Source organism: Trichechus manatus, unplaced genomic scaffold (assembly GCF_000243295.1).
Source record: "Trichechus manatus latirostris isolate Lorelei unplaced genomic scaffold, TriManLat1.0 scaffold00329, whole genome shotgun sequence".
In the NCBI taxonomy this organism is placed as follows: Eukaryota; Metazoa; Chordata; class Mammalia; order Sirenia; family Trichechidae; genus Trichechus; species Trichechus manatus.
In genome coordinates this window covers 391,966-416,891 of record NW_004444265.1, presented here as the reverse complement: position 1 = coordinate 416,891, position 24,926 = coordinate 391,966, and the positions used below count along the sequence as shown (strand labels likewise).

General features: G+C 38.6%; 1 protein-coding gene across 1 annotated transcript in view; it reads right to left on the bottom strand.

The window, feature by feature from the left end:
- Nucleotides 1-4,236: 4,236 nt before the first annotated feature.
- The window catches only part of LOC101341140 (uncharacterized), a gene marked incomplete at its 5' end in the record, with an annotated part of 300,061 nt that continues 279,371 nt past the window's right edge, over nucleotides 4,237-24,926 (bottom strand). Inside the window, one exon of the mRNA XM_023725574.1 lies at nucleotides 4,237-4,459. Coding sequence (XP_023581342.1) covers nucleotides 4,237-4,459 — 223 coding nt within the window. The remainder of the gene's footprint in view (nucleotides 4,460-24,926) is intronic.

Genomic DNA, 24,926 nt, shown 5'->3' with positions numbered 1-24,926 from the left:
AAACGAATGTTTGATGATATTAATGTATAGTATCTATCTATTCTCTTGTTTTGGGCTATATTTTATGGTCAGGTGTACTTTAGAAAAAAATAGTTACAACTGATATTTTCCTTTCCCTTTGCCGATTGAAATTGTTTGAAAATTTGATGACTTCAAGTTAAAATGTTCTCTAGCTTGGATTAGTCCATTATTTGGCAGTATCTTTAATTGTGCTTGATGAGCTGATCTAAAGCTTTTGGAAACTTAAACAAAATTTACATCAGTTGCTGAATTGCAGGTTAGAGTGATGGTCAGGACAGGAAAGGATGTTCTACTGAGCCCAGCCTGTGTAGGAGCTGGGAATTTTCTTGGATCTGCCCAGCCTACTCACTGGATCTGTCCTATCCAGCTGTGCCCTGAGTGGTTCTCAAATTATGGTCCCCATGGCCAACTACATCAACCGCTTGGGAACAGCTTGTTAGAGATGCAAATTCGTGAGCCTCCCTCCAGACCTACCAAAATAGAAACTCTGTAGGTGGGGCCTATCCATCAGTGTTTTAACAAACCTCTGAGAGATTCTGATTCAGGGTAAGGTTTGAGAACCAGTACATTGCAGCATACGCACCAGGAAATGCTGGGCCTTGCAAATTCAAAGCAACTAGAGATTTGGCTATGTCAATTAATTCACATTAAATATTCACGTCAATTTTGTCTCACATTATAGCCCCAAAACTCATTAGTAAATTGCATATTTGAAAGCAAACAAATAACTGTCACTAAGGGAAGAATATATTTAACTTCACAAAATAATAATTTGATTCAAACTTTCAACTAGATATTTTGATAGAATGGTAAAAACACCAGCCTTGGAATTCAGAACCCTGGGTTCTAGTCGTGCTTGCAGTGAGTGTGGGATGGCCATGTGGCTTTTTGACTTACTGCTGTGTGTCTGGTTTCTCCCAATCATAAAATGAGAAGAATAATATTTGCCCTAATAACTTAGAGCATTCCTATGAACATGTAATCAGACAAACTCTATGAAGATGCTTGAAAAATACAAGGTCTTCTTCAAATATTAGACATGATTACTATTGTTTACACAGCGTCATATGTATTATTCATAATCATGAAATCCTAAACCATATATTTTGGAGTGGAAATGGGCTGTTTTTATCAATCACTTTGTAAGCCTCACAAAAGACAAAATAAATGCCTTGTGGAATGATTTTTAAAACTTTATTATTTGTGAATGTTTAAAGAGCTCTTTTTCTTCTCCTTGAGTATATTTATTACAGAGGAGTAAGGATTGTATCATAAAGAAGTTAAATAACCTAAAAAATTAAGGAAATTACAGTAACATTATTTTCTTGGGACATTTGGCTATGTAAGCCTTACTTTTTAAAAATTGTTACCAAATAAATCTTCTTTGTAATAATTTTTAAAATGTACCAGTTACCTTGGATTTAATTGTCAACATTATTTCCTATTTAGTTTGCAAATGTTTATTTAAGATCCTTAAAATTGCACCTAAATTGATTGTATTAAACGTTTCTGACTTTCATTAGAAGGAAAATTTAATAACTTTACTTTAAAATGAATATCAAATTATCCATGATTATTGAAACTTCCCATGTCAGTTGATTCATGGACGAAAGCTAATTTCTATGTCAAGGAATCATACCCAGATTATTTTATTTGACTTACCCCCAGGATCGTATCCACTATAAACACTGCCAAAGGGTCTAGAATTGTCCAGAGTCCCATGGCAATGATTAACTTTGACAAGACATCAGGGCAGGAGGCAAACAGCAGCTGACAGCCCCATCTGATCAGAACCAGAAGAAGCATCACCACGTTCAGTGTTAGAGGCCCCACCACAACCACAGGCAACTCTTTGATTTGAAGTGAAGAATCTGGGTAGCAAAGTTCAACCGTGTAAGGGTAAAAGTGCAATCTGCAGGAAAACAAAGTACCCACGTATATGTTAACAAGAGGAATTATACAAAATGCCAGGTGTACAAAAGAGTTTAAAGAACTATCTGCTAGTTTTTTTTTTCCTTATTTTATTTAATACAGAAAACTTGGCACATAGTTAAAAAAAAAAATCCATTGCCATCATGTCAGTTCCAACTCATGGCAACCCCATGCGTTATAGAGTTTTCTTGGCTATAATCTTCATGGAAACAGATCGTCAGATCTTTCTTCTGTGGTGCTGCTGGGTAGGTTCTAACCATTAAACTTTAGGTGAGCAATGGAGCACAAATTGTATGCACCACCAAGGGAACTTTGGCACAAAGTAGGTACTGAGAAAATTAAGTGTTAGTTGTCTTTATCTTCTCCCGACCCCTTAGTGCTACCTCAACAGGTCACTGCATAACCAGAACCAAACTAGTTGCCCTTGAATCAATTCCAACTCATGATGACCCCACGTGCATCAAGTACAACTGTGCTCAGAGATAGGGTTTTCAAGGCTGTGACTTTTCAGAAGCAAATCACCAGGTCTTTCTTCTCAAGCACCTCTGGGTGGGTTTGAACAGCCAATCTTTCGGCTATTAGTCAAGCACTTAACCGTTTGCGTCCCCATCTCCCACCCCCTGGACTCCCTTGGAGTCTCAGGTGGCATATATTTCTTAGCACAGTATCAGTTATGGATTGAATTGTATCCCTCAAAAAGATGCGTTGAAGTCCTAACCCCTATACCTGGGAATATAACCTTGTTTGGAAACAGGGTCTTTGAAGATTCATCAGTTAACATGTGGCCACACAGGAGTAGGGTGGGGCCTAATCCAATTCGAGATGAACAGACACAGAGAGAGCCACAGTGGGAAAGCAGCCATGTGAAGACAGAGGAGAGATTGGAGTGATGTAGCTGCAAGCCAAGGAATGCCAAGGATTGCCGCCATCACCAGAAGCTAGGAAAGAAGCATAGAACCAAAGAAACCAACAGTCTCCCAAAGGAACCAAGCCTGCTGACTCCTTGATTGCAGGCTCTCAGCCTCCAGAACTGTGAGGCAATAAATTTCTGATGTTTTCAGCCACCCAGCTTGTGGTATTTTTGTTACAGCAACACTAAGAAGCTAATACTCATACAACACCTGACATAGAGTAAGATCAAAGAGTGCTCATCATTGCTGTTGTTATTGTCATGTCTCACAACTAGGATGGAACCCTGAGGTGATGTATGCTTCAAGCCTGCCGACCTAGACAACACCCAGCAAAATACCTATATTATCTGAGTTCCTTTAGATATTGCTTAAGAAGTTGGCTAAACTGTGTTGTCAACATATTTTTGTGGTCTAATTTTATGAACAACTAATGAAGACAGAGCTTCCTTTTCTACTGAAGAAGTTAAAGAGGAAGTAGCAAAAAGAAACTAGCCAAACATATGCTTTGGGGAGCCTCACATAAAAATAAGCAAAAAAAGAAAGAAGGGAGGGAGAAGGAGGGTGAAGGACGGAACGTGCAGATAAAAATCCTCCTGGAAAATGTAGCTCTTTACTATATATAAATCTGCCTGTTTTATAACATATTCCGACATGTGTGATTGAATTTCAGACGACTATTGAAAACTACACGTGTGCGTGGATATATAATATACATGCATATATTCATTTTCATAAAGTCTTAAAGTGGTTTGCTGTTCTCTTAATTGAAAATATACACACATCTTTATTTTTATCTGAACCATCTACATTTGAGAAAATGAATTTTACTTGTATTGGTATCTATCTGTCTATCTATAGTGTCTACGGAATCATGTTTATGGAGAGATAACCTTTAAAGTGTCATATTTTTCCAAGGATAATGGCCCAGAAAGCTGCCTGGGCTTGAGATTGGTAATTGTTTGAATTCAATCAATCGGCAGAAGAAGCAATCTTTGCTTCTCTGAGTATAGGTGATAAATCAGACTTGCATTACTTCTAAAACACCTTCGGCCTAAGGTACTCTGAAAAAATCAAAACAGAATAAAAGATTGTTGCTAAATTCCTTTTTGGTTCCTGCTCAGATATTAGAACATATTTGAATCTGCTAAATTTAAATAAATATTGATGTACCAGCTTTGTATCTGTATATATAGGCCCATAAAATAGGGTATAACTGTAGTAAGAAGTTTCTGCTCTTATAGAAAGACATTTTTGCCTTTTCAAATCGTACCTGCATCTTAGGCCTTATCGTAAATGGACTAGAGAAGAGTTTTTACTTTCATTTGGCTTATCAAGATGAAAATACATTTCTTGGACTTTCAGGGGAAAACACTCACTTGGTAACAGGAGTTGAAACGGCCCGGAGGAAAAACCGCGGGCCAAGGTAATGCAAGTAGAGCCTCAGGAACCAGAGAGAAGCCATCAGCGGGAGAATGTACCGGAAGCACTGGTTTTGCCATTGCGCTAACTGAAGTTCTGAAAACACTAACACCAGCACAAATTGGAGATGCTTGGAGAGTTTTCCAGATCCTCTCTTATCAGCAACAGAAGAGCAGCTACAAACAAAGAAATAATAGATAAAATCTAGGCTTAATGCACCAACCAAAAGTGAAATGTTCAGAGAATGACAATGAAGACCTTGCAAAAGTGAAATTATTTATTAAATACTTAGGGCCCCAAATCTTCATATTCTGTTTAGCTATAATACATTACTAAAGGGGGGAAATAAAGAAACATGGAAATGAATTATTATAAACAATGAACTTATTTTTAAAAAACTTTAAAATCTATAATGTATTCTTACTTATTTCACCTACCCACAATGTCCTTCTTCATTAATGTTAACCGAATAACAAATAAGCAAACCAACTGCTGTCAAGTGGATTCCAACTCCTGGAGTCCACATGTGTGTCAGAGTAGAACTGTGCTCCATAGATTTTCAATGGCTGATTATTTTGGAAGCAGATCGTCAGACCTTTCTTCTGAGGCACCTCTGGGTGGACTCAAACCTCCAACCTTTCCATTAGCAGCAAGTGCATTAACTGTTTGCACGACCCAGGAACTCGTCATTAATATCAGATGCAATTATTTGCATGTAACATTAAACGTGAACTATTTCATTTTTGAAATTAGTTATTAATGTATGACTAAAGGATATGACTGAGAATTCAAAACCCAGATTCTTTTATTCCTTAACACAATACTGATATTTTCTGTCAAAACTAGCCATAAAAGAATTACATAGAAGTCATTTTAATTAATCTCTGTTTTCCTTTTCATGTTTAGTATTAAGAGCAAGAGATGTTTTCAAAGTCTTGACAATTATAGTTTTTACAGGAGAAAAGATGAAGGGGTCATATGAAAATAACTGTAAAGGCAGAAACCATTTCCACCCAGGCCCAAGAATATGTGGCAGGAATATGCAGTAGAGTTACTACAGTTTAGAGACTAGAAGTACAGGCTTTGGAATATGACTGCCTGGGTATAATTCCTCTCTATGCATTAGTTTCCTCATATGGCAAAGGGAAATAATATTTCCCATATCCTAGGGTCTGTAAAATGACTAAATTAACAGATGTAAAACACATTGAACAGTGCAATCACTGTGATACTACCTACCTACCAACCATCCAGTTACCGTTGAGTCAATTCTGACTCATGATGCCTCAGAGGAGAACTGTGATTCATAGGGATTTCAACGGCTGATTTTTTCAGAAGTAGTTTAACAGACCTTTCTTCTAAGGCACCTCTGGGTGGACTCAAACCTCCAATCTTTGGGTTAGCTACCAAGAACATTAACTGTTTGCAACACCCAGAGACTCCCGTGATACTATCACAGAACAGTAAATACTCAGTCTGCTGCTTCTCCCTCTTTCTCCTCTTCCAGTATTTGCTAGCACAACTTAGAAATCGGCTGTCCTTCCATCAAGCCCAAGAAATGTAGGACACCCGTCTAACTGTAGCTCTGATCCCTTTTATTTTTAAGGAGATGTAAATATGGACATGCATTTATTTGTTATTTAATTTAAACAATAAACTCTATTGGTATATAGTGTGGGTTGTATTACACCCGCTAATAAAAACTAGGCTGCAAATTCCCAGATTAGCTTGCCTAACTCTAGAAAGATTCTGCACTGATTCAGTAAATTCCTCACCCAGAAATCGTCCTGATAATAAACCTTTCACCAAAACAGAAACTAGTACCAGAGTTCAGGGATTTAGTAACTAACCACAGCAAGTCAGGACAGTACTGCAACAAAATACACACAGAGTTCACAGATCCAAATGATCGGACAAATAAAGGTTCATCTCTTCCTCCCTTTGAAGATTATCAAATATGATGACAACTGTACCAGGAAGAGGAGCAGATAAATAAGAGAAACCAGAGTCTTTGGGAGGGCGAAAAGGTAGGGGGAAAAAAAAAAAACACCCCTAACAGCAGGAGCAACACAGCAATTAAAAGAAAACTCCCTATTCCCAACCCCAGACTATTGCCTTTGGTCTGCACAGAGCTAATGAGGCACTGAGCATGACTTTGGTGCTTCCTTTTTGTTGTTCTTGTATGTATTTTGCCGTGAAGATGTAGAGCATCAGCTTGCTGAAAACCAGGTGCAGTCTTTGAATTAAGCAGCCTTTTCAATTACGTAAATAAGGACTAGTTAAACAGGAAGCTAGTCCCCAAGAAGCTTTGATTGACACACAGTAATACAGTCAAGAGACCCAATGTCTTATAGAATTCTACACGTAGTAAGGATTCCACAATACCTTATTACATTTACCATCATGTGAAATAAGATCCAGAACTTTCTACACCACTAAAGCAAAATACCCTGTGCGTGATCTCCTCTTCAGTTAATTATTCTGGCACTGCTTGGCCCCTTCAAAGGGAAGGAAATCAAATGCAGATTGGGTGTTGTGTTGTTTGCAAAAAACTGGAGAGACTCAAATGATGCAAAATAGAGAAGACAGTAGCTTCTTTGACCTTCGGTAATTTCCAACTGTTCTTTTCATGTTCATTGACATACGTGAAAAAGCAGTTTAAGTGATTATGCCCAGAATTCACTGTAAAGCCATATTTGCACCATTACTTTCACTAATAAAATGTTTCCCACCCACATTCAGCAACATGTATTTGCTTACTAGACTTTTGATTCAAGACTAATCACATTGCAAATTATATCTATTTCAGTATATTCAATTATCTTGGACCTAGTTAATACGATTCAATATTTGCTTTTGTTTGTTTAAAAATGGTAACTATGGTATCTGAATTCAAAGAATTAGGGGAGAAAACTGGAATCAGTCATTTAGAGTTCAAAAATGTACATACTACTATGTTAGAAATGAACAAAAAGAATGCCAAATAAAAGGAAGTATCAAAAAGCTCATTAATAGAATACAGGTAGTCAAGTATAACTTTATATGCAATTCCCAGATAATAAGAAAAAATGACAGCCCTCTTTTTTTAACCATCTTGAATTTGCACCTGAAATTTCAACGTATACTTATCTAGAATTAGATCCACAACAACCTCTCCACCTATTGTTTTTGAAATATATTTCATTCAAAAGAATTCCACTCTTATGTTTCAAGATTGTGTCTTGAAAGACAGCATCTTTTTTATCCTTGTATACATGCAAGGCACATTATAAAGTGCTGTGCCATTGTGGAATATCTCCATCCCATTTCAACTATTCTTTCTCTCCTCTGTAATCTGTCTTGGTTATGTACAAAGAGTATGACCATCAAAAGGATAATAAATGGCCTCTGCCACTGGGGTGTGTAATACGTAGAGTGGGAATTGATTTGTTAGTTATGAAGGAAACCATAGTGCACACAGATCACTGCAAAATCTCATTGAGGCCAGCAGCCACTCCTCAGTTCAGGCCAGTGCTCCTCCATCGCTCACGGGCAGGAGAGCGCCAGGGGCTAGGAAGAACGGTGAGGTCATCCAGTATTTAGCTATTAAATGAAACCTATTTCTCTGAACTTTAGCCGCATTTCATATGACACATATATATCCCTCTTCAATGCCCAAACTTTATAGAGACCTGAAATCAAACAAGATTTCTGCGATCCATCAGTGGAATGGAAAAAAAAAAAAAAAAGTAGGGCAGAATTGCTTTGAAAGAAGTATGGAATGCATTCCTAAACTCTTTCGAGAGTAAAAAGGAGTCCATAGGAATTTGTATACAACCAAGGCCCATCATTCATCCACTGTGCGTGATAATCCTTTTTAGAAAATCACTAACAATGGATGGCACTACAATTTCCATAGTCCTTCTTCTGGCATGACTAACCATATTCTAGATGTAGCTTTTTTTGGTTGTATAAATTGAATTGGTTTTCATTGTAATCATCTATAAACGGCTATTTTTCTGAGTATTTCTGACTTATTTTTGTCACATCCCATTCATCAACAAGGTTTTGAACATGGATATCCTCTGTGTCTCTGAGCCCTGAGTCTGTCTAAGATTTAATATTCCACTTTTCAGAAAACCATTATAATAAAGGTATGAAAGACATATGCATAGGTTATACGATGTTAATGTTGGAAAAGTTTCAACATTTTCCCTCAAACTTTTACATAAGCTGAATTAAAGCCCAAACAAGTTAGGTGACTTGTTATAACAGCAGATAACAAACAGTTTTTGAACTGCTTTCAGGATTCTTCTCAATCACCTACTGTATCACTTTAGCAACTAACCCCAGGACCAGTAAACTCTAGACTATTAGAAAGCAAGCTTCTGTACTTGAAACCCAAAAGAAGGAAGTGTTTCTTCCTTGCAGAAGCTGGTTGAATTGAATATAGCTCATTGATTCAATGGATCATCATTAATATCATATGTCAGATCATGTGAAGATGTGGTAGGCAAAATAATGTCCCTTCAGAGATGTCCACATCCTAATTCCCCAGACCTGTGACTGTTTTAAGTTATATGGCAAAGGATAATTAAGGTAGCAGATGATGGAACTGAGTTGCTAAACAGCTGAGCTTAAAAGAGGGAGATTATTCTGGATTATTTCAGTGGTCCCAATGTAATCACAAGGGCTCTTAAAAAGTAAGAGAGGAAGCCAGGAGAGAAGAGACGGAGAGAGAACCAGAGGAAAACACAGACAGATGGTAGCAAGATAAAGACTCAGCTCCACTTTACCGGCTTTGAAGATGAAAGAAAAGGGCCATTAGCCAAGGAACATGGGTGGCCTCTAGAAGCTAGAAAGGCAAGGAAATGGATTCTCCCCTAGAAAGAATATAGTTCAGAAAGAATACTTCTGATGATACCTTGATTTTACCCCAGTGAGACCCATTTAAGACGTCTGACATCCAGAACAGTACGATAATATATTTGTGTTCTTTAAGCCACTAAATTTGTGGTTATTTGTTACAGCAGCAATAGAATACTAATACCAATGGGTGGTGGGTAACCAAGGTGAATAAGACAGTGTCACTGACCTACAGAATTTTTATCCAATTGGTAAAGACAGACAAGCAGTAAGGCAAATAAAACACATAGATAAAATCCAGTGTGATAAGTACTATGATAAAGTACAAACTGCTATGAGATAACATAGGCTGGACCCCTATCTCACACTGGGCCAGAAAATACTGCTTTTCCAAGATCTATGAGCTAAGGAGGAATTAAACAAACGAAAGTAAGAAGGTAGGCAGGAAAGCTGGGAGGTCATTGCAGTCACAGATACAATTCTCAGAAGAATAAAGTCCTGATTCTAAAACTGAAGATCAGTTGATAGGTGTGGAGAAAGTCCAAGTAGGGGGAAATAGTCTCAAAGGCTGAAGCTGGAGGGGTAGCAGGGGGCTGCTCATGAAGGGGCCTGACCAGTGCATGCCGGATTAGGGAGTTTGGACTCTATCCTGACACCACCAATAGCCCTTGAAATATTTTATGGGGGTGGAGGGAGAAGCATCATATTTGTATTTTGGGACCATTGGTCTGGTTGCAAGATGAAAAGCATTAGTGAGAATCCAGGCCAAAGAGTAGAAAGGATGATGGCCTAAATGCTGTTCTACCAGGACCTCTCAACCAAGAGCAAGACCATAGAGTTTTCAGAAACATGGGCTGGGATATTCTTTGTTGTCTCAATAACATGAAGGGTGACATAGGCACTCAACTCCCTGCAATGTGCAAGAGAATCCCAGACACTGAAGAACTCCCTCACCCCGAAATGCCAAGGGCAACCTTTTTGAGCAAAATGGAATTAGAGCAGTTGTGTGGCAGAGATAAATGGATTGGATTGAGAAATATTTGACAAAAATTAAGATGATATGGAGACTGTTTGAATATGGGGGCTGAAAGAAAAGAAAAATTCCAAAACGATTTCAAAGTTTCTGGTTCAGGTAGCTTAATCAAAGGTGAATGAGTAGGAAACATATAAGAAAGAAAGCATGTGGAGGGAAAAGATACGCTCATATTGCCCTGCTCATGGGAAATACCTATGATGTATCTAAGAGAAATTTCCCCATAGTCAGTTGTACTTATGGAAGTGGAGTTCAAGAGATATCTGAACTGGAAATATAAACCTGAGTTCACCAACATAAGGATGGTAATGAAAAGCCATCAGAATGGTTGAGACCCATTGTCAACAGACGAAGTGCGTAGAAATGACGTGAAACTTATAAAATTATACAAATGTTGATGGCTAAGTTTGATATAAGTTTTCTCTTTGGATGGAACCTTCTATACTGACACTGAGCAATACAAACTCAGGCACTGGTTGAAGTAACTCTTTTCTCATATCCTGGCTGACGGCTGCAAACCCACTTAATCAGGACAAAAATTTGCCTCCATTAATTTCCCTGAAAATAGTGTATAGATGGGAGTTTTTAAGGTAAGTGAGAATTTTGGGGATGGATGATAATGACTGATGTAATAATCCAAAAAACCATACCCATAGCTGTCAAGTAAACTCTGACCCATGGTGACCCTATAGGATGGAATAAAGTTTCCCCATAGGGTTTCCAAGGCTGTAAATGCCACGTCTTTCTCCCTGGTGGGTTCGAACCAAACTTTTGGTTAGCAGTCGAGTGCTTTAACCACCGTACCACCAGGACTCCTTGATGTAATAATAGCAGTTATTATTTATTTAGCCTACTATGTGTTGGGAGCTTTTCATACATTATATCTAATTTACACAGCAACCTTGGAAGACATATACATATATACACGTTTGATAGATGAGGAGATGAAGACTCAGGAAGTTCAAATTACTGGCTTTAGATCACACAGCTATTGAGAGCCAGGATCAGAACCTAGATTTGAATCTGATTTTAGTCTGATGCCCAAACCTCTGCTTTTTCCACAGTCTACACTGTTCTGCATATCTAGGGGTTGGTGAGGGTGGCAGGAGGTTTACATCTCACACACCGGAGTTATATGGGGATTCAATTCAAATGCAACCTGATGTCAACAAGGTAGTGAGACTATTTGCTCCATGAAACCAGGAAGTGTCTGTCTCCTTCACTGCTATATCCCCAGGTGCTAGCACGGTGCCTTGTGTATACCAATATCAGTTGCTATAAAGTTCATTCTGACTCATGGCAATTCATGTGTATCAGAGTAGAATTATACTCGATAGGGTTTTCAATGGTTATGTTCTTTTCAAAAGTAGATTGCCAGGCCTTTCTTTCAAGGTGCCTCTGAGTGGACTCGAACCTCCAGCTCTTCAATTAGCAGACTATCGTGTTAACCATTTGCACCACCCAGGGACTTTTGCATAGTAGGAACTTTAAAACAAGTATTTGGAAGTGAATGAATTTTCATAATGAGTGGTTTTCTAAGACGTTTGAGTAAAAACTATGATTTGCTTCAGTCAGTTGGCTTATTCCTATAATTTACCCATTTCAGTATTCATATAGCTATAATGGATTCTACTTTGAGGACACAGCTCTTCCCCAGTCATATTCTGAGTTTCATCCAAACTGAGGGGCTCATCTTCCAGCGCTACATCAGACACTGTTCTGCTGCTATTCATAAGGTATTCGGTGGCTAAATTTTTTTCTTCAGAAATAGACAGCCGAGTCCTTCCTCCTAGTCTGTCTTAGTCTGGAAGCTCAGCTGAAACCTGACTGCCATGGGTGACCCTTCTGGTATTTGAATACTGGTGGCATACTTCCAACACCACAGCAACACACAAGCCCCCATAGTACGACAAAGTGACAGACACGTGGGGATGGACGTGGATGGAGTCAAGCTTTCAGGACCTTCATTTGCTGATTTGATATGAGTCAAAATGAGAAGAAACAGCTGCAAATATCCATTAATAATCAGAACATGGAAGGCACAAAGTATGAATCTAGGAAAATTGGAAATCATCAAAAATAAAATGGAATGCATAAACATCAATATCCTAGGTATTAGTGAGCTGAAATGGACTGGTATTCGCCATTTTGAATCAGATAATAATATGGTCTACTATGAAGGAAATAACAAATTGAAGAGGAATGGCATTGCATTCATTGTCAAAAAGAATATTTCAAGATCTATTCTGGAGTACAACCCTGTCAGTGATAGGATAATATCCATATGCCTACAAGACCAGTTAATACAACTATTATTCAAACTTACCCACCAACCACTAAGGCCAAAGTTGAAGAAATTGAAGATTTTTACCAACTTCTGCAGTCCAAAATTGATTGAACATGCAATCAGGATGCATTGATAACTACTGGTGATTGGAACGCAAAAGTTGGAAACAAAGAATAAGGATCGGTAGTTGGAAAATATGGCCTTGGTGATAGAAACGATGCCAGAGATCCCATAATAGAATTTTGCAAGACCAACCACTTCTTCATTGCAAATACCTTTCTTCACCTAAATAAATGGTGATTATACACGTGGACCTCTCCAGATGGAATACACAGGAATCAAATCGACTACATCTGTGGAAAGAGACAATGGAAAAGCTGAATATCATCAGTTAGAACAAGGCCAGGGGCTGACTATGGAACAGACCATCAATTGCTCATATGCAAGTTCAAGTTGAAACTGAAGAAAATTAGAACAAGTTCACAGTAGCCAAAGTAGGACCTTGAGTATATCCCACTTGAATTTGGAGATCATCTCAAGAATAGATTTGATGACTTGAACCCTAATGACTGAAGACCAGATGAGTTGTGGAATGACATCAAGGACACCATACATGAAGAAAGCAAGAGATCATTAAAAAAGATAGCAAAGAAAGAAAAGATCAAAATGGATGCCAGAAGAGACTCTGAGACTTGCTCATGAATGTCTTATAGCTAAAGCAAAAGGAAGAAATGAAGTCAAAGAGCTGAACAGAAGATTTCAAAGGGCGGCTCAAGAAGACAAAGTAAAGTATTATAATGACACGTGCAAAGACCTGGAGTTAGAAAACCAAAAGAGAAAAACAAGCTTGGCATTTTTCAAGCTGAAAGAACTGAAGAAAAAATTCAAGTCTTGAGTTTCAATATTGAAGGATTCTATGGGGAAAATATTAAATGACACAGGAAGCATCCAAAGAAGATGGAAGGAATACACAGAGTCACTATACCAAAAAGAACTGGTCGATGGTCAACCATTTCAGGAGGTAGCATATGATCAGGAACCGATGGTACTGAAGGAAGAGGTCCAAGCTGCACTGAAGGCATTGATGAAAAACAAGGCTCCAGGAATTGACGGAATACCAATTGAGATGTTTCAACAAACGGATGCAGCCCTGTAAGTGCTTACTCGTCTATGCCAAGAAATTTGGAAGACAGATACCTGGCCAACCAACTGGAAGAGATCCATATTTGTGCTTATTCCCAAGAAAGGTGATCCAACTGTATGTGAAAATTATCAAACAATATCATTAATATCACATGGAAGTAAAATTTTGATGAAGATTATTCAAGGGCAGCTGCAGCAGTGTATCGACAGGGAACTGCCAGAGGTTCAAGCCAGATTCAGAAGAGGATTGCTGATGTCAGATGGATCCTGGCTGAAAGCAGAGAATACCAGAAAAATGCTTACCTGTGTTTTATTGACTACATAAAGGCATTTGACTGTATGGATCATAACAAGTTATGGATAACATTGGGAAGAATGGGAATTCTGGGACACCTAATTGTGCTCATGAGGAACCTGTACATGGATCAAGAGGCAGTCGTTCAAACAGAACAAGGGGATACTGTGTGGTTTAAAATCAGGAAAGGTGTGCATCAGAGTTGTGTCTTTTCATCATACTTATTCAATCTGTATACCAAGCAAATAATCCAAGAAGCTGGACTACACGAAGAAGAACAGGGCAACAGGATTGGAGGAAGGCTCATGAACAACCTGAGTTATGCAGATGACACGACCTTGCTTGCTGAAAGTGAACAGGACTTGAAGCACTTACTGATGAAGATCAAAGACTGTAGCCTTCAGTATGGATTACACCTCAACATAAAGAAAACAAAAATCCTCCCAACTGGACCAATAAGCAACATCATGATAAAGGAAGAAAAGATTGAAGTTGTCAAGGATTTCATTTTCCTTGGATCCACACTTAACACCCATGGAAGCAGCAGTCAAGAAATCAAACACATTGCATTGGGCAAATCTTCTGCAAAAGACCTCTTTAAAGTGTTGAAAAGCAAAGATGTCACCTTGAAGACTAAGGTGTGCAGGACCGAAGTCATGGTGTTTTCAATTGCCTCATAGGCATGCAAAAGCTGGACAATGAATAAGGAAGACAGAAAAAGAATTGACGCCTTTGAATTGGGGTGTTGGCGAAGAATATTGAATATATCACAAACTGCCAAGAGAAGGAACAAATCTGTCTTGGAAGAAGTACAACCAGAATGCTACTGAGAAGCAAGGATGGCGAGACTACATGTCACGTACTTTGGACATGTTATCAGGAGGGATCAGTCCCTGGAGAATGACATAATGCTTGGTAAAGTAGAGGGTCATCAAAAAAGAGGAAGACCCTCAATGAGACGGATTGACACAGTAGTTGCAACAATGGGCCCAAGTATAACAAAGACTGTGAGAATGGTACAGGACCGGGCATTGTTTTGATTCGTTTACATAGGGTCGCTATGAGTCAGAACCAACTAGAAGGCATGTAACAACAACAAAACATTTGAAAAGCACCATTAAGATATTCTAAGTGGCAGCTGAGGAAAGTCTACTAAGTAGGATATCAGTAAATGATTTGGCTGCTACTGACTCATTGGGCAAGTTCACTATGAGACAAATGTTAAAAAAAAAAAAAAAAAGAGATAAAAATATGTCAAGATAAAAAGCATTTATCTGAAAAGAAATAACATTAGTTAAAAATTAATTGCTAATTACTATAACCATTTGCTGATTATTGGGTTAGTATAGATTATACATGGCGTCAGTTTTTTTTTTTTTTTTTACCGAAGTTATTCAAATGCTCAAATTTGCTATTGCTTTGTCTTCATCGTTTCAAATATTGGAGGAAATGTGTATATTTTTCCAAAATTATCTGGGCATATACTTTTACCCAAATGTTCTAGATAAAACTTTTAGAAAACTTGGTAAGAAGGAAAACTCCATGAGTTTTCTTGATTTCAGCAGTTTTCATCCGGGCTTCACCCCCTAAAACTGTGTCTCCTTGGCCGATTGGGTTATTACACTTTTTAATAAAACACGTTACACTTTTAGCAGGTTTAATTCAATTTGCAACAAACGCCTCTAATTAAGTTAAAAGATCTTTGAAAACTGTGAAATCTTTGGGGTAATATCACCAGTACTGATGCTGAAATAATTGATCATTCCCACTGAGGCACAAACGTATGCATGTTCTAATGAGAAAACAGGGATTGAAGTGCATGGAAGGAGTCCAAGGAGACTCCTAAACTCTTTCGGCTGTTATTTCCAATGAAAGTCTCTGAATGGGAGCAGAGGGCTTTTAGAAAGGGGCAGAGACAGATGAAACTTAGCCCAGAGTATCAAAAGAATACTGAAAGTAAACTTCAAAAACAGTCATCACTTGAAGCAAAAGTAACCAAAGTGTGTTTGCCTTTTTGCAAACAATACATATTTTATTAACATTAGCTTTGTCATTTATCTATAGCATTTTCTTTAACATCTTGTGGTAATGAGTGCCAAATACAATATTAAAATTGCATCCATTTTTCAAGAGAAATTGTCTTAGAGAACAAGAATGAGTAGATCTAAGGCCAGTATGTTAAGATAATTAAGGTCTATGAGATTTAAGGACAACTCTTCCCTGACTGAACAACATTAGAGCAGGAAGCAGAAATGTACAAGTCCCATCACAGTTATCGTTGAAACTTTCCCTCTCCCTTTAGGAAGTCCCTTACCTTGGCAGCTACTCTGTCAGTAAGAAGAGAACATTTACTTTGCTTGTATTTACCTGGCCTAATTGGTTACAACATTTACAAAGCACTTCAGGTGAAAAGAGCTGAATACTTTATTCATAATGGAAGTTTTATTAATAACTGGAACAGTAACGTAAAAGCAGTTAGCTCTGGAAACAATGACAATAATGAGCTGTGTGATAACACATAAGCAAAGCAGTTTTTTAAAAAATTAATTCACAGTTTAGTCATAAAAATTACATCAGGAGCCATCCAAGACATCTGAGGCTAAGTGTCACTGAAGGCTGAGGAGATGTGGAGCTACTAACAGTCTAACAGCAGAGATCCCAGTGGGAATCCTGGTTCTTCTATTTACTTTTTGTGATATTTTGTAAATTAATTAATCTCTGGGCCTCTGATGCTTCCTCTAAAGATTCAGTATCATGAGGATTAAACGAGAGAACAGTCTCATCAGATTGCTAGGAAGGTGGAGGTCATTTTTAAAAGAGGATGGTTTTATGATACAAAGCTGGGAGGTTACTAACTAGACAAAGAAAGATGTTTGAAATCACAAAATAGACTTCAATTTTTTATCCACTGTTGCAGGCAATGGAAAAACAAATCTCAATGGCATGTGAATGTGATTCTAATAGAGTCTGCAGGGTGACTCAGTTACCTAAATGGAAAAAGAAAACAGTGTAACTTTGGTTCCTCTTCTTTGCTTTTTCCCTAAAACCGTGGTTTGGATCCTATGTATTAGACAAACAGCTGTTTGACAGTAAGAACTCAGAAATGAAAATGTAGCCCAACCCTTTGATAACACTTGAACACATGGGAGAGAGAAAAATATACCCACAGTATATTTAAGAGTTTAAACAGGAGGTTTACAAACTATCATATCCGGAGGGTACCTTATACTCCGATTTTGTTGCAGGATCCAGTTCAATTTGCCTTTCTAGCAAAATGTGGGAGTCCTGGGGGTGTAATGGTTAAGAGCTAGGCTAATAACCAAAAGGTCGGCAGTTCAAATCCACCAGACGCTCCTTGGAAACCCTACGGGCAGTTCTGCTCTGTTCTATAGGGTAGCTGTGCATCAGAATCGACTCGGCGGCACCCAACAACAACAACAGCAAAATGTGGGCATGTGCAACATACCTGGTGAGTCTCACATCACCCCACCCCAACATAACAGTCTATTTCAGATATAAATCAAGTTAAAATGAAAATAAAGACAAATTAGAAAGAAAAATAATGACCAAATGTTGACAAGAAGTCTGAGAGTGTCACCCCCGCCATTTTGTCTGATGCATGGATCAATGAGTAGCTCTTGGTAGTATTAACTAAGGCTTTGTTCAACTGAATTGAATTGAGTTGAGTTGAGGAGTTGAGTTGAGGAGTTGAATTGAAGTACACATAGCATAAAGAATGAGCTTTATTTAGCAGCTTATATATACACGTATATTTGATATACAGATGTAACCTGTTACCCGTTGTCCTAGAGTCGATTTCAACTCACAGAGATCCTATATAGACATATGTACTATAAGAAGTAAAATGTATGGCATGGTTTTAAGAGTATCAGATGGAACTGGCTTTGAATATCACCTCGGTCACAAAGTTGCCATGGGAACCTGAATAAAGCACTGAATCTTTCTAAAATAATTCTTATTCCAAGCTATGGGAGAAATTAAAAGAGAAAGTATGTGCAAAGCTATTAGTATGATTATTTGTCTCAAAGGAAGTGCTTAATTAATATTAGCCAATAGAATTATTTTTATCATCATCATTAATAATAATAATAGTAGTAGTATTTTCTATACATATGATAATTAAAATAATTTAAATTTCAGTCTCTTCTCCCTAATTGACTACAGAGAAGTGTTTCTTGTTGTAGAAATAAAATTTAAATCCTTCCAGTTGTGTCAAGAGAAGTTTTAGTAGTTATTAATCCATATCTTCTTTAAAACTTCTAAGTAAAGGCCAAAAAACAAAGGAAATATATCCTCCTAATATAGTGGAAAAATATTTAACATCATATAATATATTAACTCTTTTTCTTTCCAATTTAATCCTGAGTTGTTTTATTTAGTCACCTATTATAAAAAGTAATTTGTGTTGATAGCTCTGAGGAAATTTAGAAATTAAATAGCTAATTAAATTCCTTCTGAGTAATTTTTTAAGTCTCTGTATCAATATATATGTGCACATGCACTCAAACATCTACAAATGGCCCAGTATTGCAGAATATGTCTGAAAATCAACCTTCCATGATGTCTGTTTGACTAACCGTTTCCCCTGGGCCAATAAATCTACCTTTAAGCAACATTTCCAAAGGAATCATATATCACACACTTGGTAAAATTGAACTAGAATGTCAGAAATTACGATGAAGATAGGAAAGGAATAGGTAATGAGAACAGAACTTTATTGTTGTGGACTTAGTATTTATGGAGGGTATTCAGATAATTTTTACTTTCTTAAGTTATCTAAATAAATACTCTATAAAACCTTTAAATAATGACCTCACCTCTATAAATAGTTTGACCTCCTCAAAGCTATATTCTAATGATATTTTTATAAGTGATTTGCCTGGTTGTTTTAAAATAGAAGTTTTAAAAACACGTTAGAAAATCTTTATAAGAACGCTATATTTGGGTACCATTTATGAGAGTATATGTTTCAATAATATGTAATAATTCCAGGCTATCACCCTGAAAGAAAAATATGATCATGATTTGCAAAATACCTGGCTGATTTGATACTATATATATGCTACTATATTTGTGCTGTTTTTGTCAACTGGAGCTCTGACATATAAAAACGGTAGCAAGCATCTTGTTATTTTTAATGTAACTGATTAATTTGTTATATACACTTCTCTGAAAGCAACTGAGAGAAGAGAGTGAAATTCAGATTATTTCCATTATCATACAAATAATCTTTGTACTTGTCAAAACACACGTTTTCAAAGGGGATAAAAATCTGAGAACATGATGCTGATTAGTATAGGAATCTAAACATAAGTCACAACAATACTTACTTCTCTCCTGCTAAGTAATTCCCTCCCACTTTGAGACAGACAGATGGGAGCGTTGGCCCTGAGGATTTGGATGAAACACCACAGTATCCATCACAGTCCACCCCTTGTGCTGCTTAGACCCATTTGCTTCTTATGGTAAATTCACACCATCTGAGAACAGTCCCTCAAGGATTCTGGCCAATCTCGTTTCCTGGGAAACTTAATGGAGAAGGATTAGTAGGGACAACTACAATGTGTATTGCTGCAGCTGATCTCAAGGTTGTAATCTATACTCTTTATTACGCTCCTGTATCATACATTCCTGATTTCCCTCACCCCTGACTAGCACCTATGTTTCTCTACATGGCTTGCCTGTTGGGGTGGTCTGATCTTCATGCCTGAAGGGGCCAACTCCAAGATATGCTCCTCTCAACCTGTGACTGCTCTGTGTGTCAATGAAGTTACAGTTCAGAATTGGACTGCAAGCAGATGTGTCATATAGATCACCTGGGATCTAAATCTATTCTCCCTCATCCGATTGTGTAGTAGCAGCTCCACCTCCTACTGATGTTCTTGTCATTGTTAGGTGCCATCGAGTCAATTCCGGCCCTGTGTACAACAGAATGAAACACTGCCCAGTCCTGCACCATGCTCACAATCCTTGTTATGCTTGAGTCCATTGTTGAAGCCACTGCGTCAAGCCATCTCCTTGAGGGTCTTCCTCTTTTTCGAATTTCTGGCAGTTCCCTGTCGATATACAGCTGCAGTCGCTTTTGAATGATCTTCCGCAAAATTTTACTTGCGTGTGATATTGATGATATTGTTTGATAATTTTTGCATTTGGTTGGATCGCTTTTCGTGGGAATAGGCATAAATATGGATCTCTTCCAGGTGGTTGGCCAGGTAGCTGTCTTCCAAACTTCTTGGCAGAGATGAGTGAGCGCTTTCAGTGCTACATCTGTTTGTTGAAACGTCTCAGTTTATATTCCACCAATTCCTGGGAGATTTGTTTTTCACAAATGCCTTCAGTGCAACTTGGATCTCTTCCCTCAGTACCATCAGTTCCTGATCATATGCTACCTCTTGAAATGGTTGAACGTCGACCAATTCTTTTTTGGTATAGTTACTCTGTGTATTCCTTCCATCTTCTTTTGATGCTTCCTGTGTCATTTAATATTTTCCCCATAGAATCCTTCATTATTGCAACTCAAAGTTTGAATGTTTTCTTCAGTTCTTTCAGCTGGAGAAATGCCAAGTGTATTCTTCTCTTTTGGTTTTCTATCTCCAGCTCTTTGCACATCTCATTATAATACTTTACTTTCTCTTCTGGAGCTGCCCTTTGAAATCTTCTGTTTAGTTCTTTTACTTCATCATTTCTTTCTTTTGCTTTAGCTACTTGACATTCAAGAGCAAGTTTCAGAGTCTCTTCTGACATCAGTTTTGGTCTTCTCTTTCTTTCCTGTCTTTTTAATGACCTCTTGTTTTCTTCATGTATGGTGTCCTTGATGTCATTCCACAGCTTGTCTGGTCTTCGGTCAATAGTGTTCAAGGCATCAAATCTATTCTTGAGATGGCCTTTAAATTCAGGTGGGATATACTCAAGGTCCTACTTTGGCTCTTGTGAACTTGTTCTAATTTTCTTCAGTTTCATCTTGAACTTAAATATGAGCAATTGATGGTCTGTTCCACAGTCAGCCCCTGGCTTTGTTCTGACTGACGATATTGAGCCTTTCCATCATCTCTTTCCATTCCAATCACAAGTAGTTGTCAATGCACCCTGATTGCATGTTCAATCAATTTCGGACTGCAGAAGTTGGTAAAAATCTTCAGTTTCTTCAACTTTGGCCTTAGTGATTGGTGCATAAATTTGAATAATAGTCGTATTAACTGGTCTTCCTTGTAGGTGTATGGATATTATCCTATCACTGATAGCATTGTACTTCAGGATAGATCTTGAAATGTTCTTTTTGGTGATGAATGCAATGCCATTCCTCTTCAAGTTGTCATTCCTGGTATTGTAGACCATAAGATTGTCTGATTCAAAATGGCCAATATCAGTCCATTGCAGCTCACTAATGCCTAGAATATTGATGTTTATGCGTTCCATTACATTTTTTGAAGATTTCCAATTTTTTTAGATTCATATCTTGTACATTCCATGTTCTGATTATTAATGGATGTTTATAGCTGTTTCTTCTCATTTTGAGTCTTGCCACATCAGCAAATGAAGGTCCTGAAAGCTTGACTCCATCCATGTCATTGAGGAGGCAGCTCTTCCCTAGTCGTCTTTTGAGTGTCTTCCAACCTGGGGGGCTCATCTACTGGTACTATATCAAACAATGTTCTGCTGCCATTCATAAGAATCACTGGCCAATTCTTTTCAGAAGTAAACAGCCAGGTCCTTCTTCCTAGTCTGTCTTAGTCCAGAAGCTCAGCTGAAATCTGTCCACCATGGGTGGCCATGCTGGTATCTTAATACCAGGCAGTGGCAGAGCTTCCAGCATCACAGCAACACACAAACCCCCACAGTATGACAAACTGACAGACACATAGAGGACTTGGCAGGTGCTAACACGTAATTCAAAGGTCTTCCTACTTCATATCCACTCAAATGTAAATTCACCTACCTCTTCCCCAAAACAGTTTATTCCATATTTTCTCATCTTTTCCCTTACAGACCTCTGTACAACCAGAACCCTAATTTAAACACACACACACACACACACACACACACACACACACACACACACAGAATAATGTGATAGTTACTGTTACGTGAACATGGAGGACCCCTTCGTGGAGGTGACCTTTGAGCTGAGGCCTGAATAAGATGGAACCAGCTATGCCAAAAGATGCCCAATGAAGCATTCTAGACAGAGCTATTGAGTCCCAATAGTAAGTCATCCCTGAGGCCAGAGGCCAGTTCTACTCCTAATCTTCTACCACCCTCGATCCCCACTTTTTTTTTAAATTTGAACTAATGTAAAATAAAATATTGCTATTTTAACTAAATAATTCTAATACAAATCCTATTATAAATTAAATATAAATTCTAATATGCCATGTTGAGAAAAAAACAAATAAAACTTCTTTTCTGTGAGTCCACAAAAATAGTCAATTAAAATGATTGTAAGTTTTGTATGACCCATGTGGCAATATTGCTTGGTTACCTAGAGGCATTTTCCAACCCAGTTGTCCCTTGTCTGCTTCCAACTATAGAGGCAAGAAAAAACTAGATAGTCCCTTTTCCAATCCCACCTTCCAACCCAGAGTGGCTATGTGACCCAGTTCTGGACAATGAGATGCAAGAGAAAGGTTGCTGAAGAGATTCTGAGAAAGACAATTCTCTCCCTAGTATGAGTGAAAAACGTGAAGAGAAAGCTTACTTCCCACAGACATATCTTTCCACCTTTGAATGTAATCTAGATATTTTGTGCTCTTGAAAACAATAAGAGGTAGAAGGAGAGAGTCACAGAGGAGCTGAGCCAGAACCTTGATGGAGCTGAGCTGCTGAAACAATACCAGCTACTGCCTTCTTACCAACTTCTTATTATGTGAGAGAAATAAACTCCTCTTTGGTTAGGCCGTTGGTATTGGGGGATTTCCTTTATTTGCCATTTTAAAGCATGCTTTATTGATACTACCTAAACCCAAACCCATTGCCACTGAGTCAATTCCAACTCATAGTGACCCTATAGGACAGAGTAGAACTGCCCCACAGAGTTTCCAAGGAGCGACTAGTGGATTTGAACCACCAAACTTTTTGGTTAACAGCCAAGCTCTTAACCACTTCACCACCAGGGCTCGATTGATACTACCTAGTACATTGAATTTCTAAAATCTCACAACATCTAGAATAGGAATTGACATTAAATAAAAATATACCAAATAAATGAAATTGAAATGAATTGAAAAATATCATAAGAACAAGGAAGACAATCATCAACAGATTTGCCTTGATGATATCACTCAAGTCATTAAAACCCAGAAAGAACCTTAAGTTCTTACTAGTTTCAGTACAGTCCTTCAGGTGAATTACAAAGGTGAAAGAATAATTGAATAATTTATTATTGGTGGTGGTGTGGTTGCTGCTATGTGTCTGTGTGTGTATTCATTGTAGGGGACAAGATGATTATTAAATGCCCACATTGCACCTATCAGGAGCATCAAATGTCATTTAGAGAAGTTGCCATGAGATTCTTAGCAAAGTACTGTGTGTGTGTGTGTGTGTGTGAGAGAGAGAGAGAGAGAGAGAGAGAGAGAGTGATAAGAAGAGATTTACAAGCCTGGGATTGAATCTCCCTGAGCAATCACAGATAACACACACAAAAATAAGGTTAAAAACATGGTGCAAATCTGTTACTATGTAAAATCTTACATTTCCTGTGCTAGTCTTCATAATTATGGCGTTGATTATTGGGTCTAATTTGGTGAAAATAAATAAATAAATAAATCTCAATAGATAACTTAGGAGAGCAGTATGTTAAATGAAAAGAAAGATCTAGTATGATATGATGGGGAGGGCAGGGCCAAGATGGCAGAGTAGTCAAACACTGCCGGTGGACCCTTTTACAACAAAGACCGAAAAAAACAAGTGATTCGATTATATATGACAATCTGGGAGCCCTGAACATTAAAGGAAAAGTTGAGGGATCAGACAGAGTGGCAGGGAGAGGGAGAGATGGTTCCAAAATAGTGAGGAGTTGCCAGACCCAAGCTGGCGAGAGCCTGAGCCCTTCAGGCCTGATCAGCTTGGGGGGGTGTGGTGAGGCAGGCAAGCATCGGTATTCAGGAGGCATGTTCCATGCAGGGAGAGACCCAGCCCCTGAGAGTCTCCTCAGCCATGCAGAACCAGTGAGAAATGGCCCTTGATTGCTGAAAGATAAGTATTTGCGTCCGGCCTACCCCCCGGATCAAAAACACCCCCCTCAGGGAAAAACCTCTCTCCATTTATCTCCCCACTCCCTGCTGTGCACTGGGTCCCAGGCCAGCTTCAGCAACTGCCAAGTCCCCTTGGCAGGAAGCAGGATCTCTCACATGCCCTGAGCCATTCTCCCGGCCTTGGAGAGTGAACAAATTAACAAACAGGAAAAAATAAACTGCTGACTCCCCTAAGCCAAGAACTCAGGTTAGGCACAACTCCTTTACCTAGACACAGGCATAAGGGATCCATGGAATTTTGAGTGCCTTTCCCCTTGCATAGACTTGTGTGGGCCCATTTCAACAGCATAGGCACTCATTACCACAGTACAACAGGGTATATACCATAACTCGAACTTCAGCTGTTTCAGCTGTGAAGTAGCAGGTTCATGACATTTGACTCTGCTCTGCCTATTAAGCATGATCTTCACCTACCCACATCAGGGTCCTGAGGACTGGTAGCTCCACCCATGCCACCTAGCCACCTTCAATAGGGGCCCAAGAGTAAGAGGTGCCCCCCAGTCATTACAGCCAACAGCAATGGGTGCTCCTAGTCCGGCTCCAAAACCCACCCACATATGCGCTCTAGGGAACAGGAACTCGCCTTTCTCCTGGACACTCGGGGGCAACCGTCAGCCCCTTGCCTTGCTCAGACTGTGTCCCCCTGCTGCAGCCAGATGCCTGTGCCTACACCATTTATCCATGCCTGTCTAGGACTGTAGGTGAGAGCCTACACCACACACTTGGTGGCTATCTACCTGGGCACCTGAGCTGAATCCATACAGGAGGA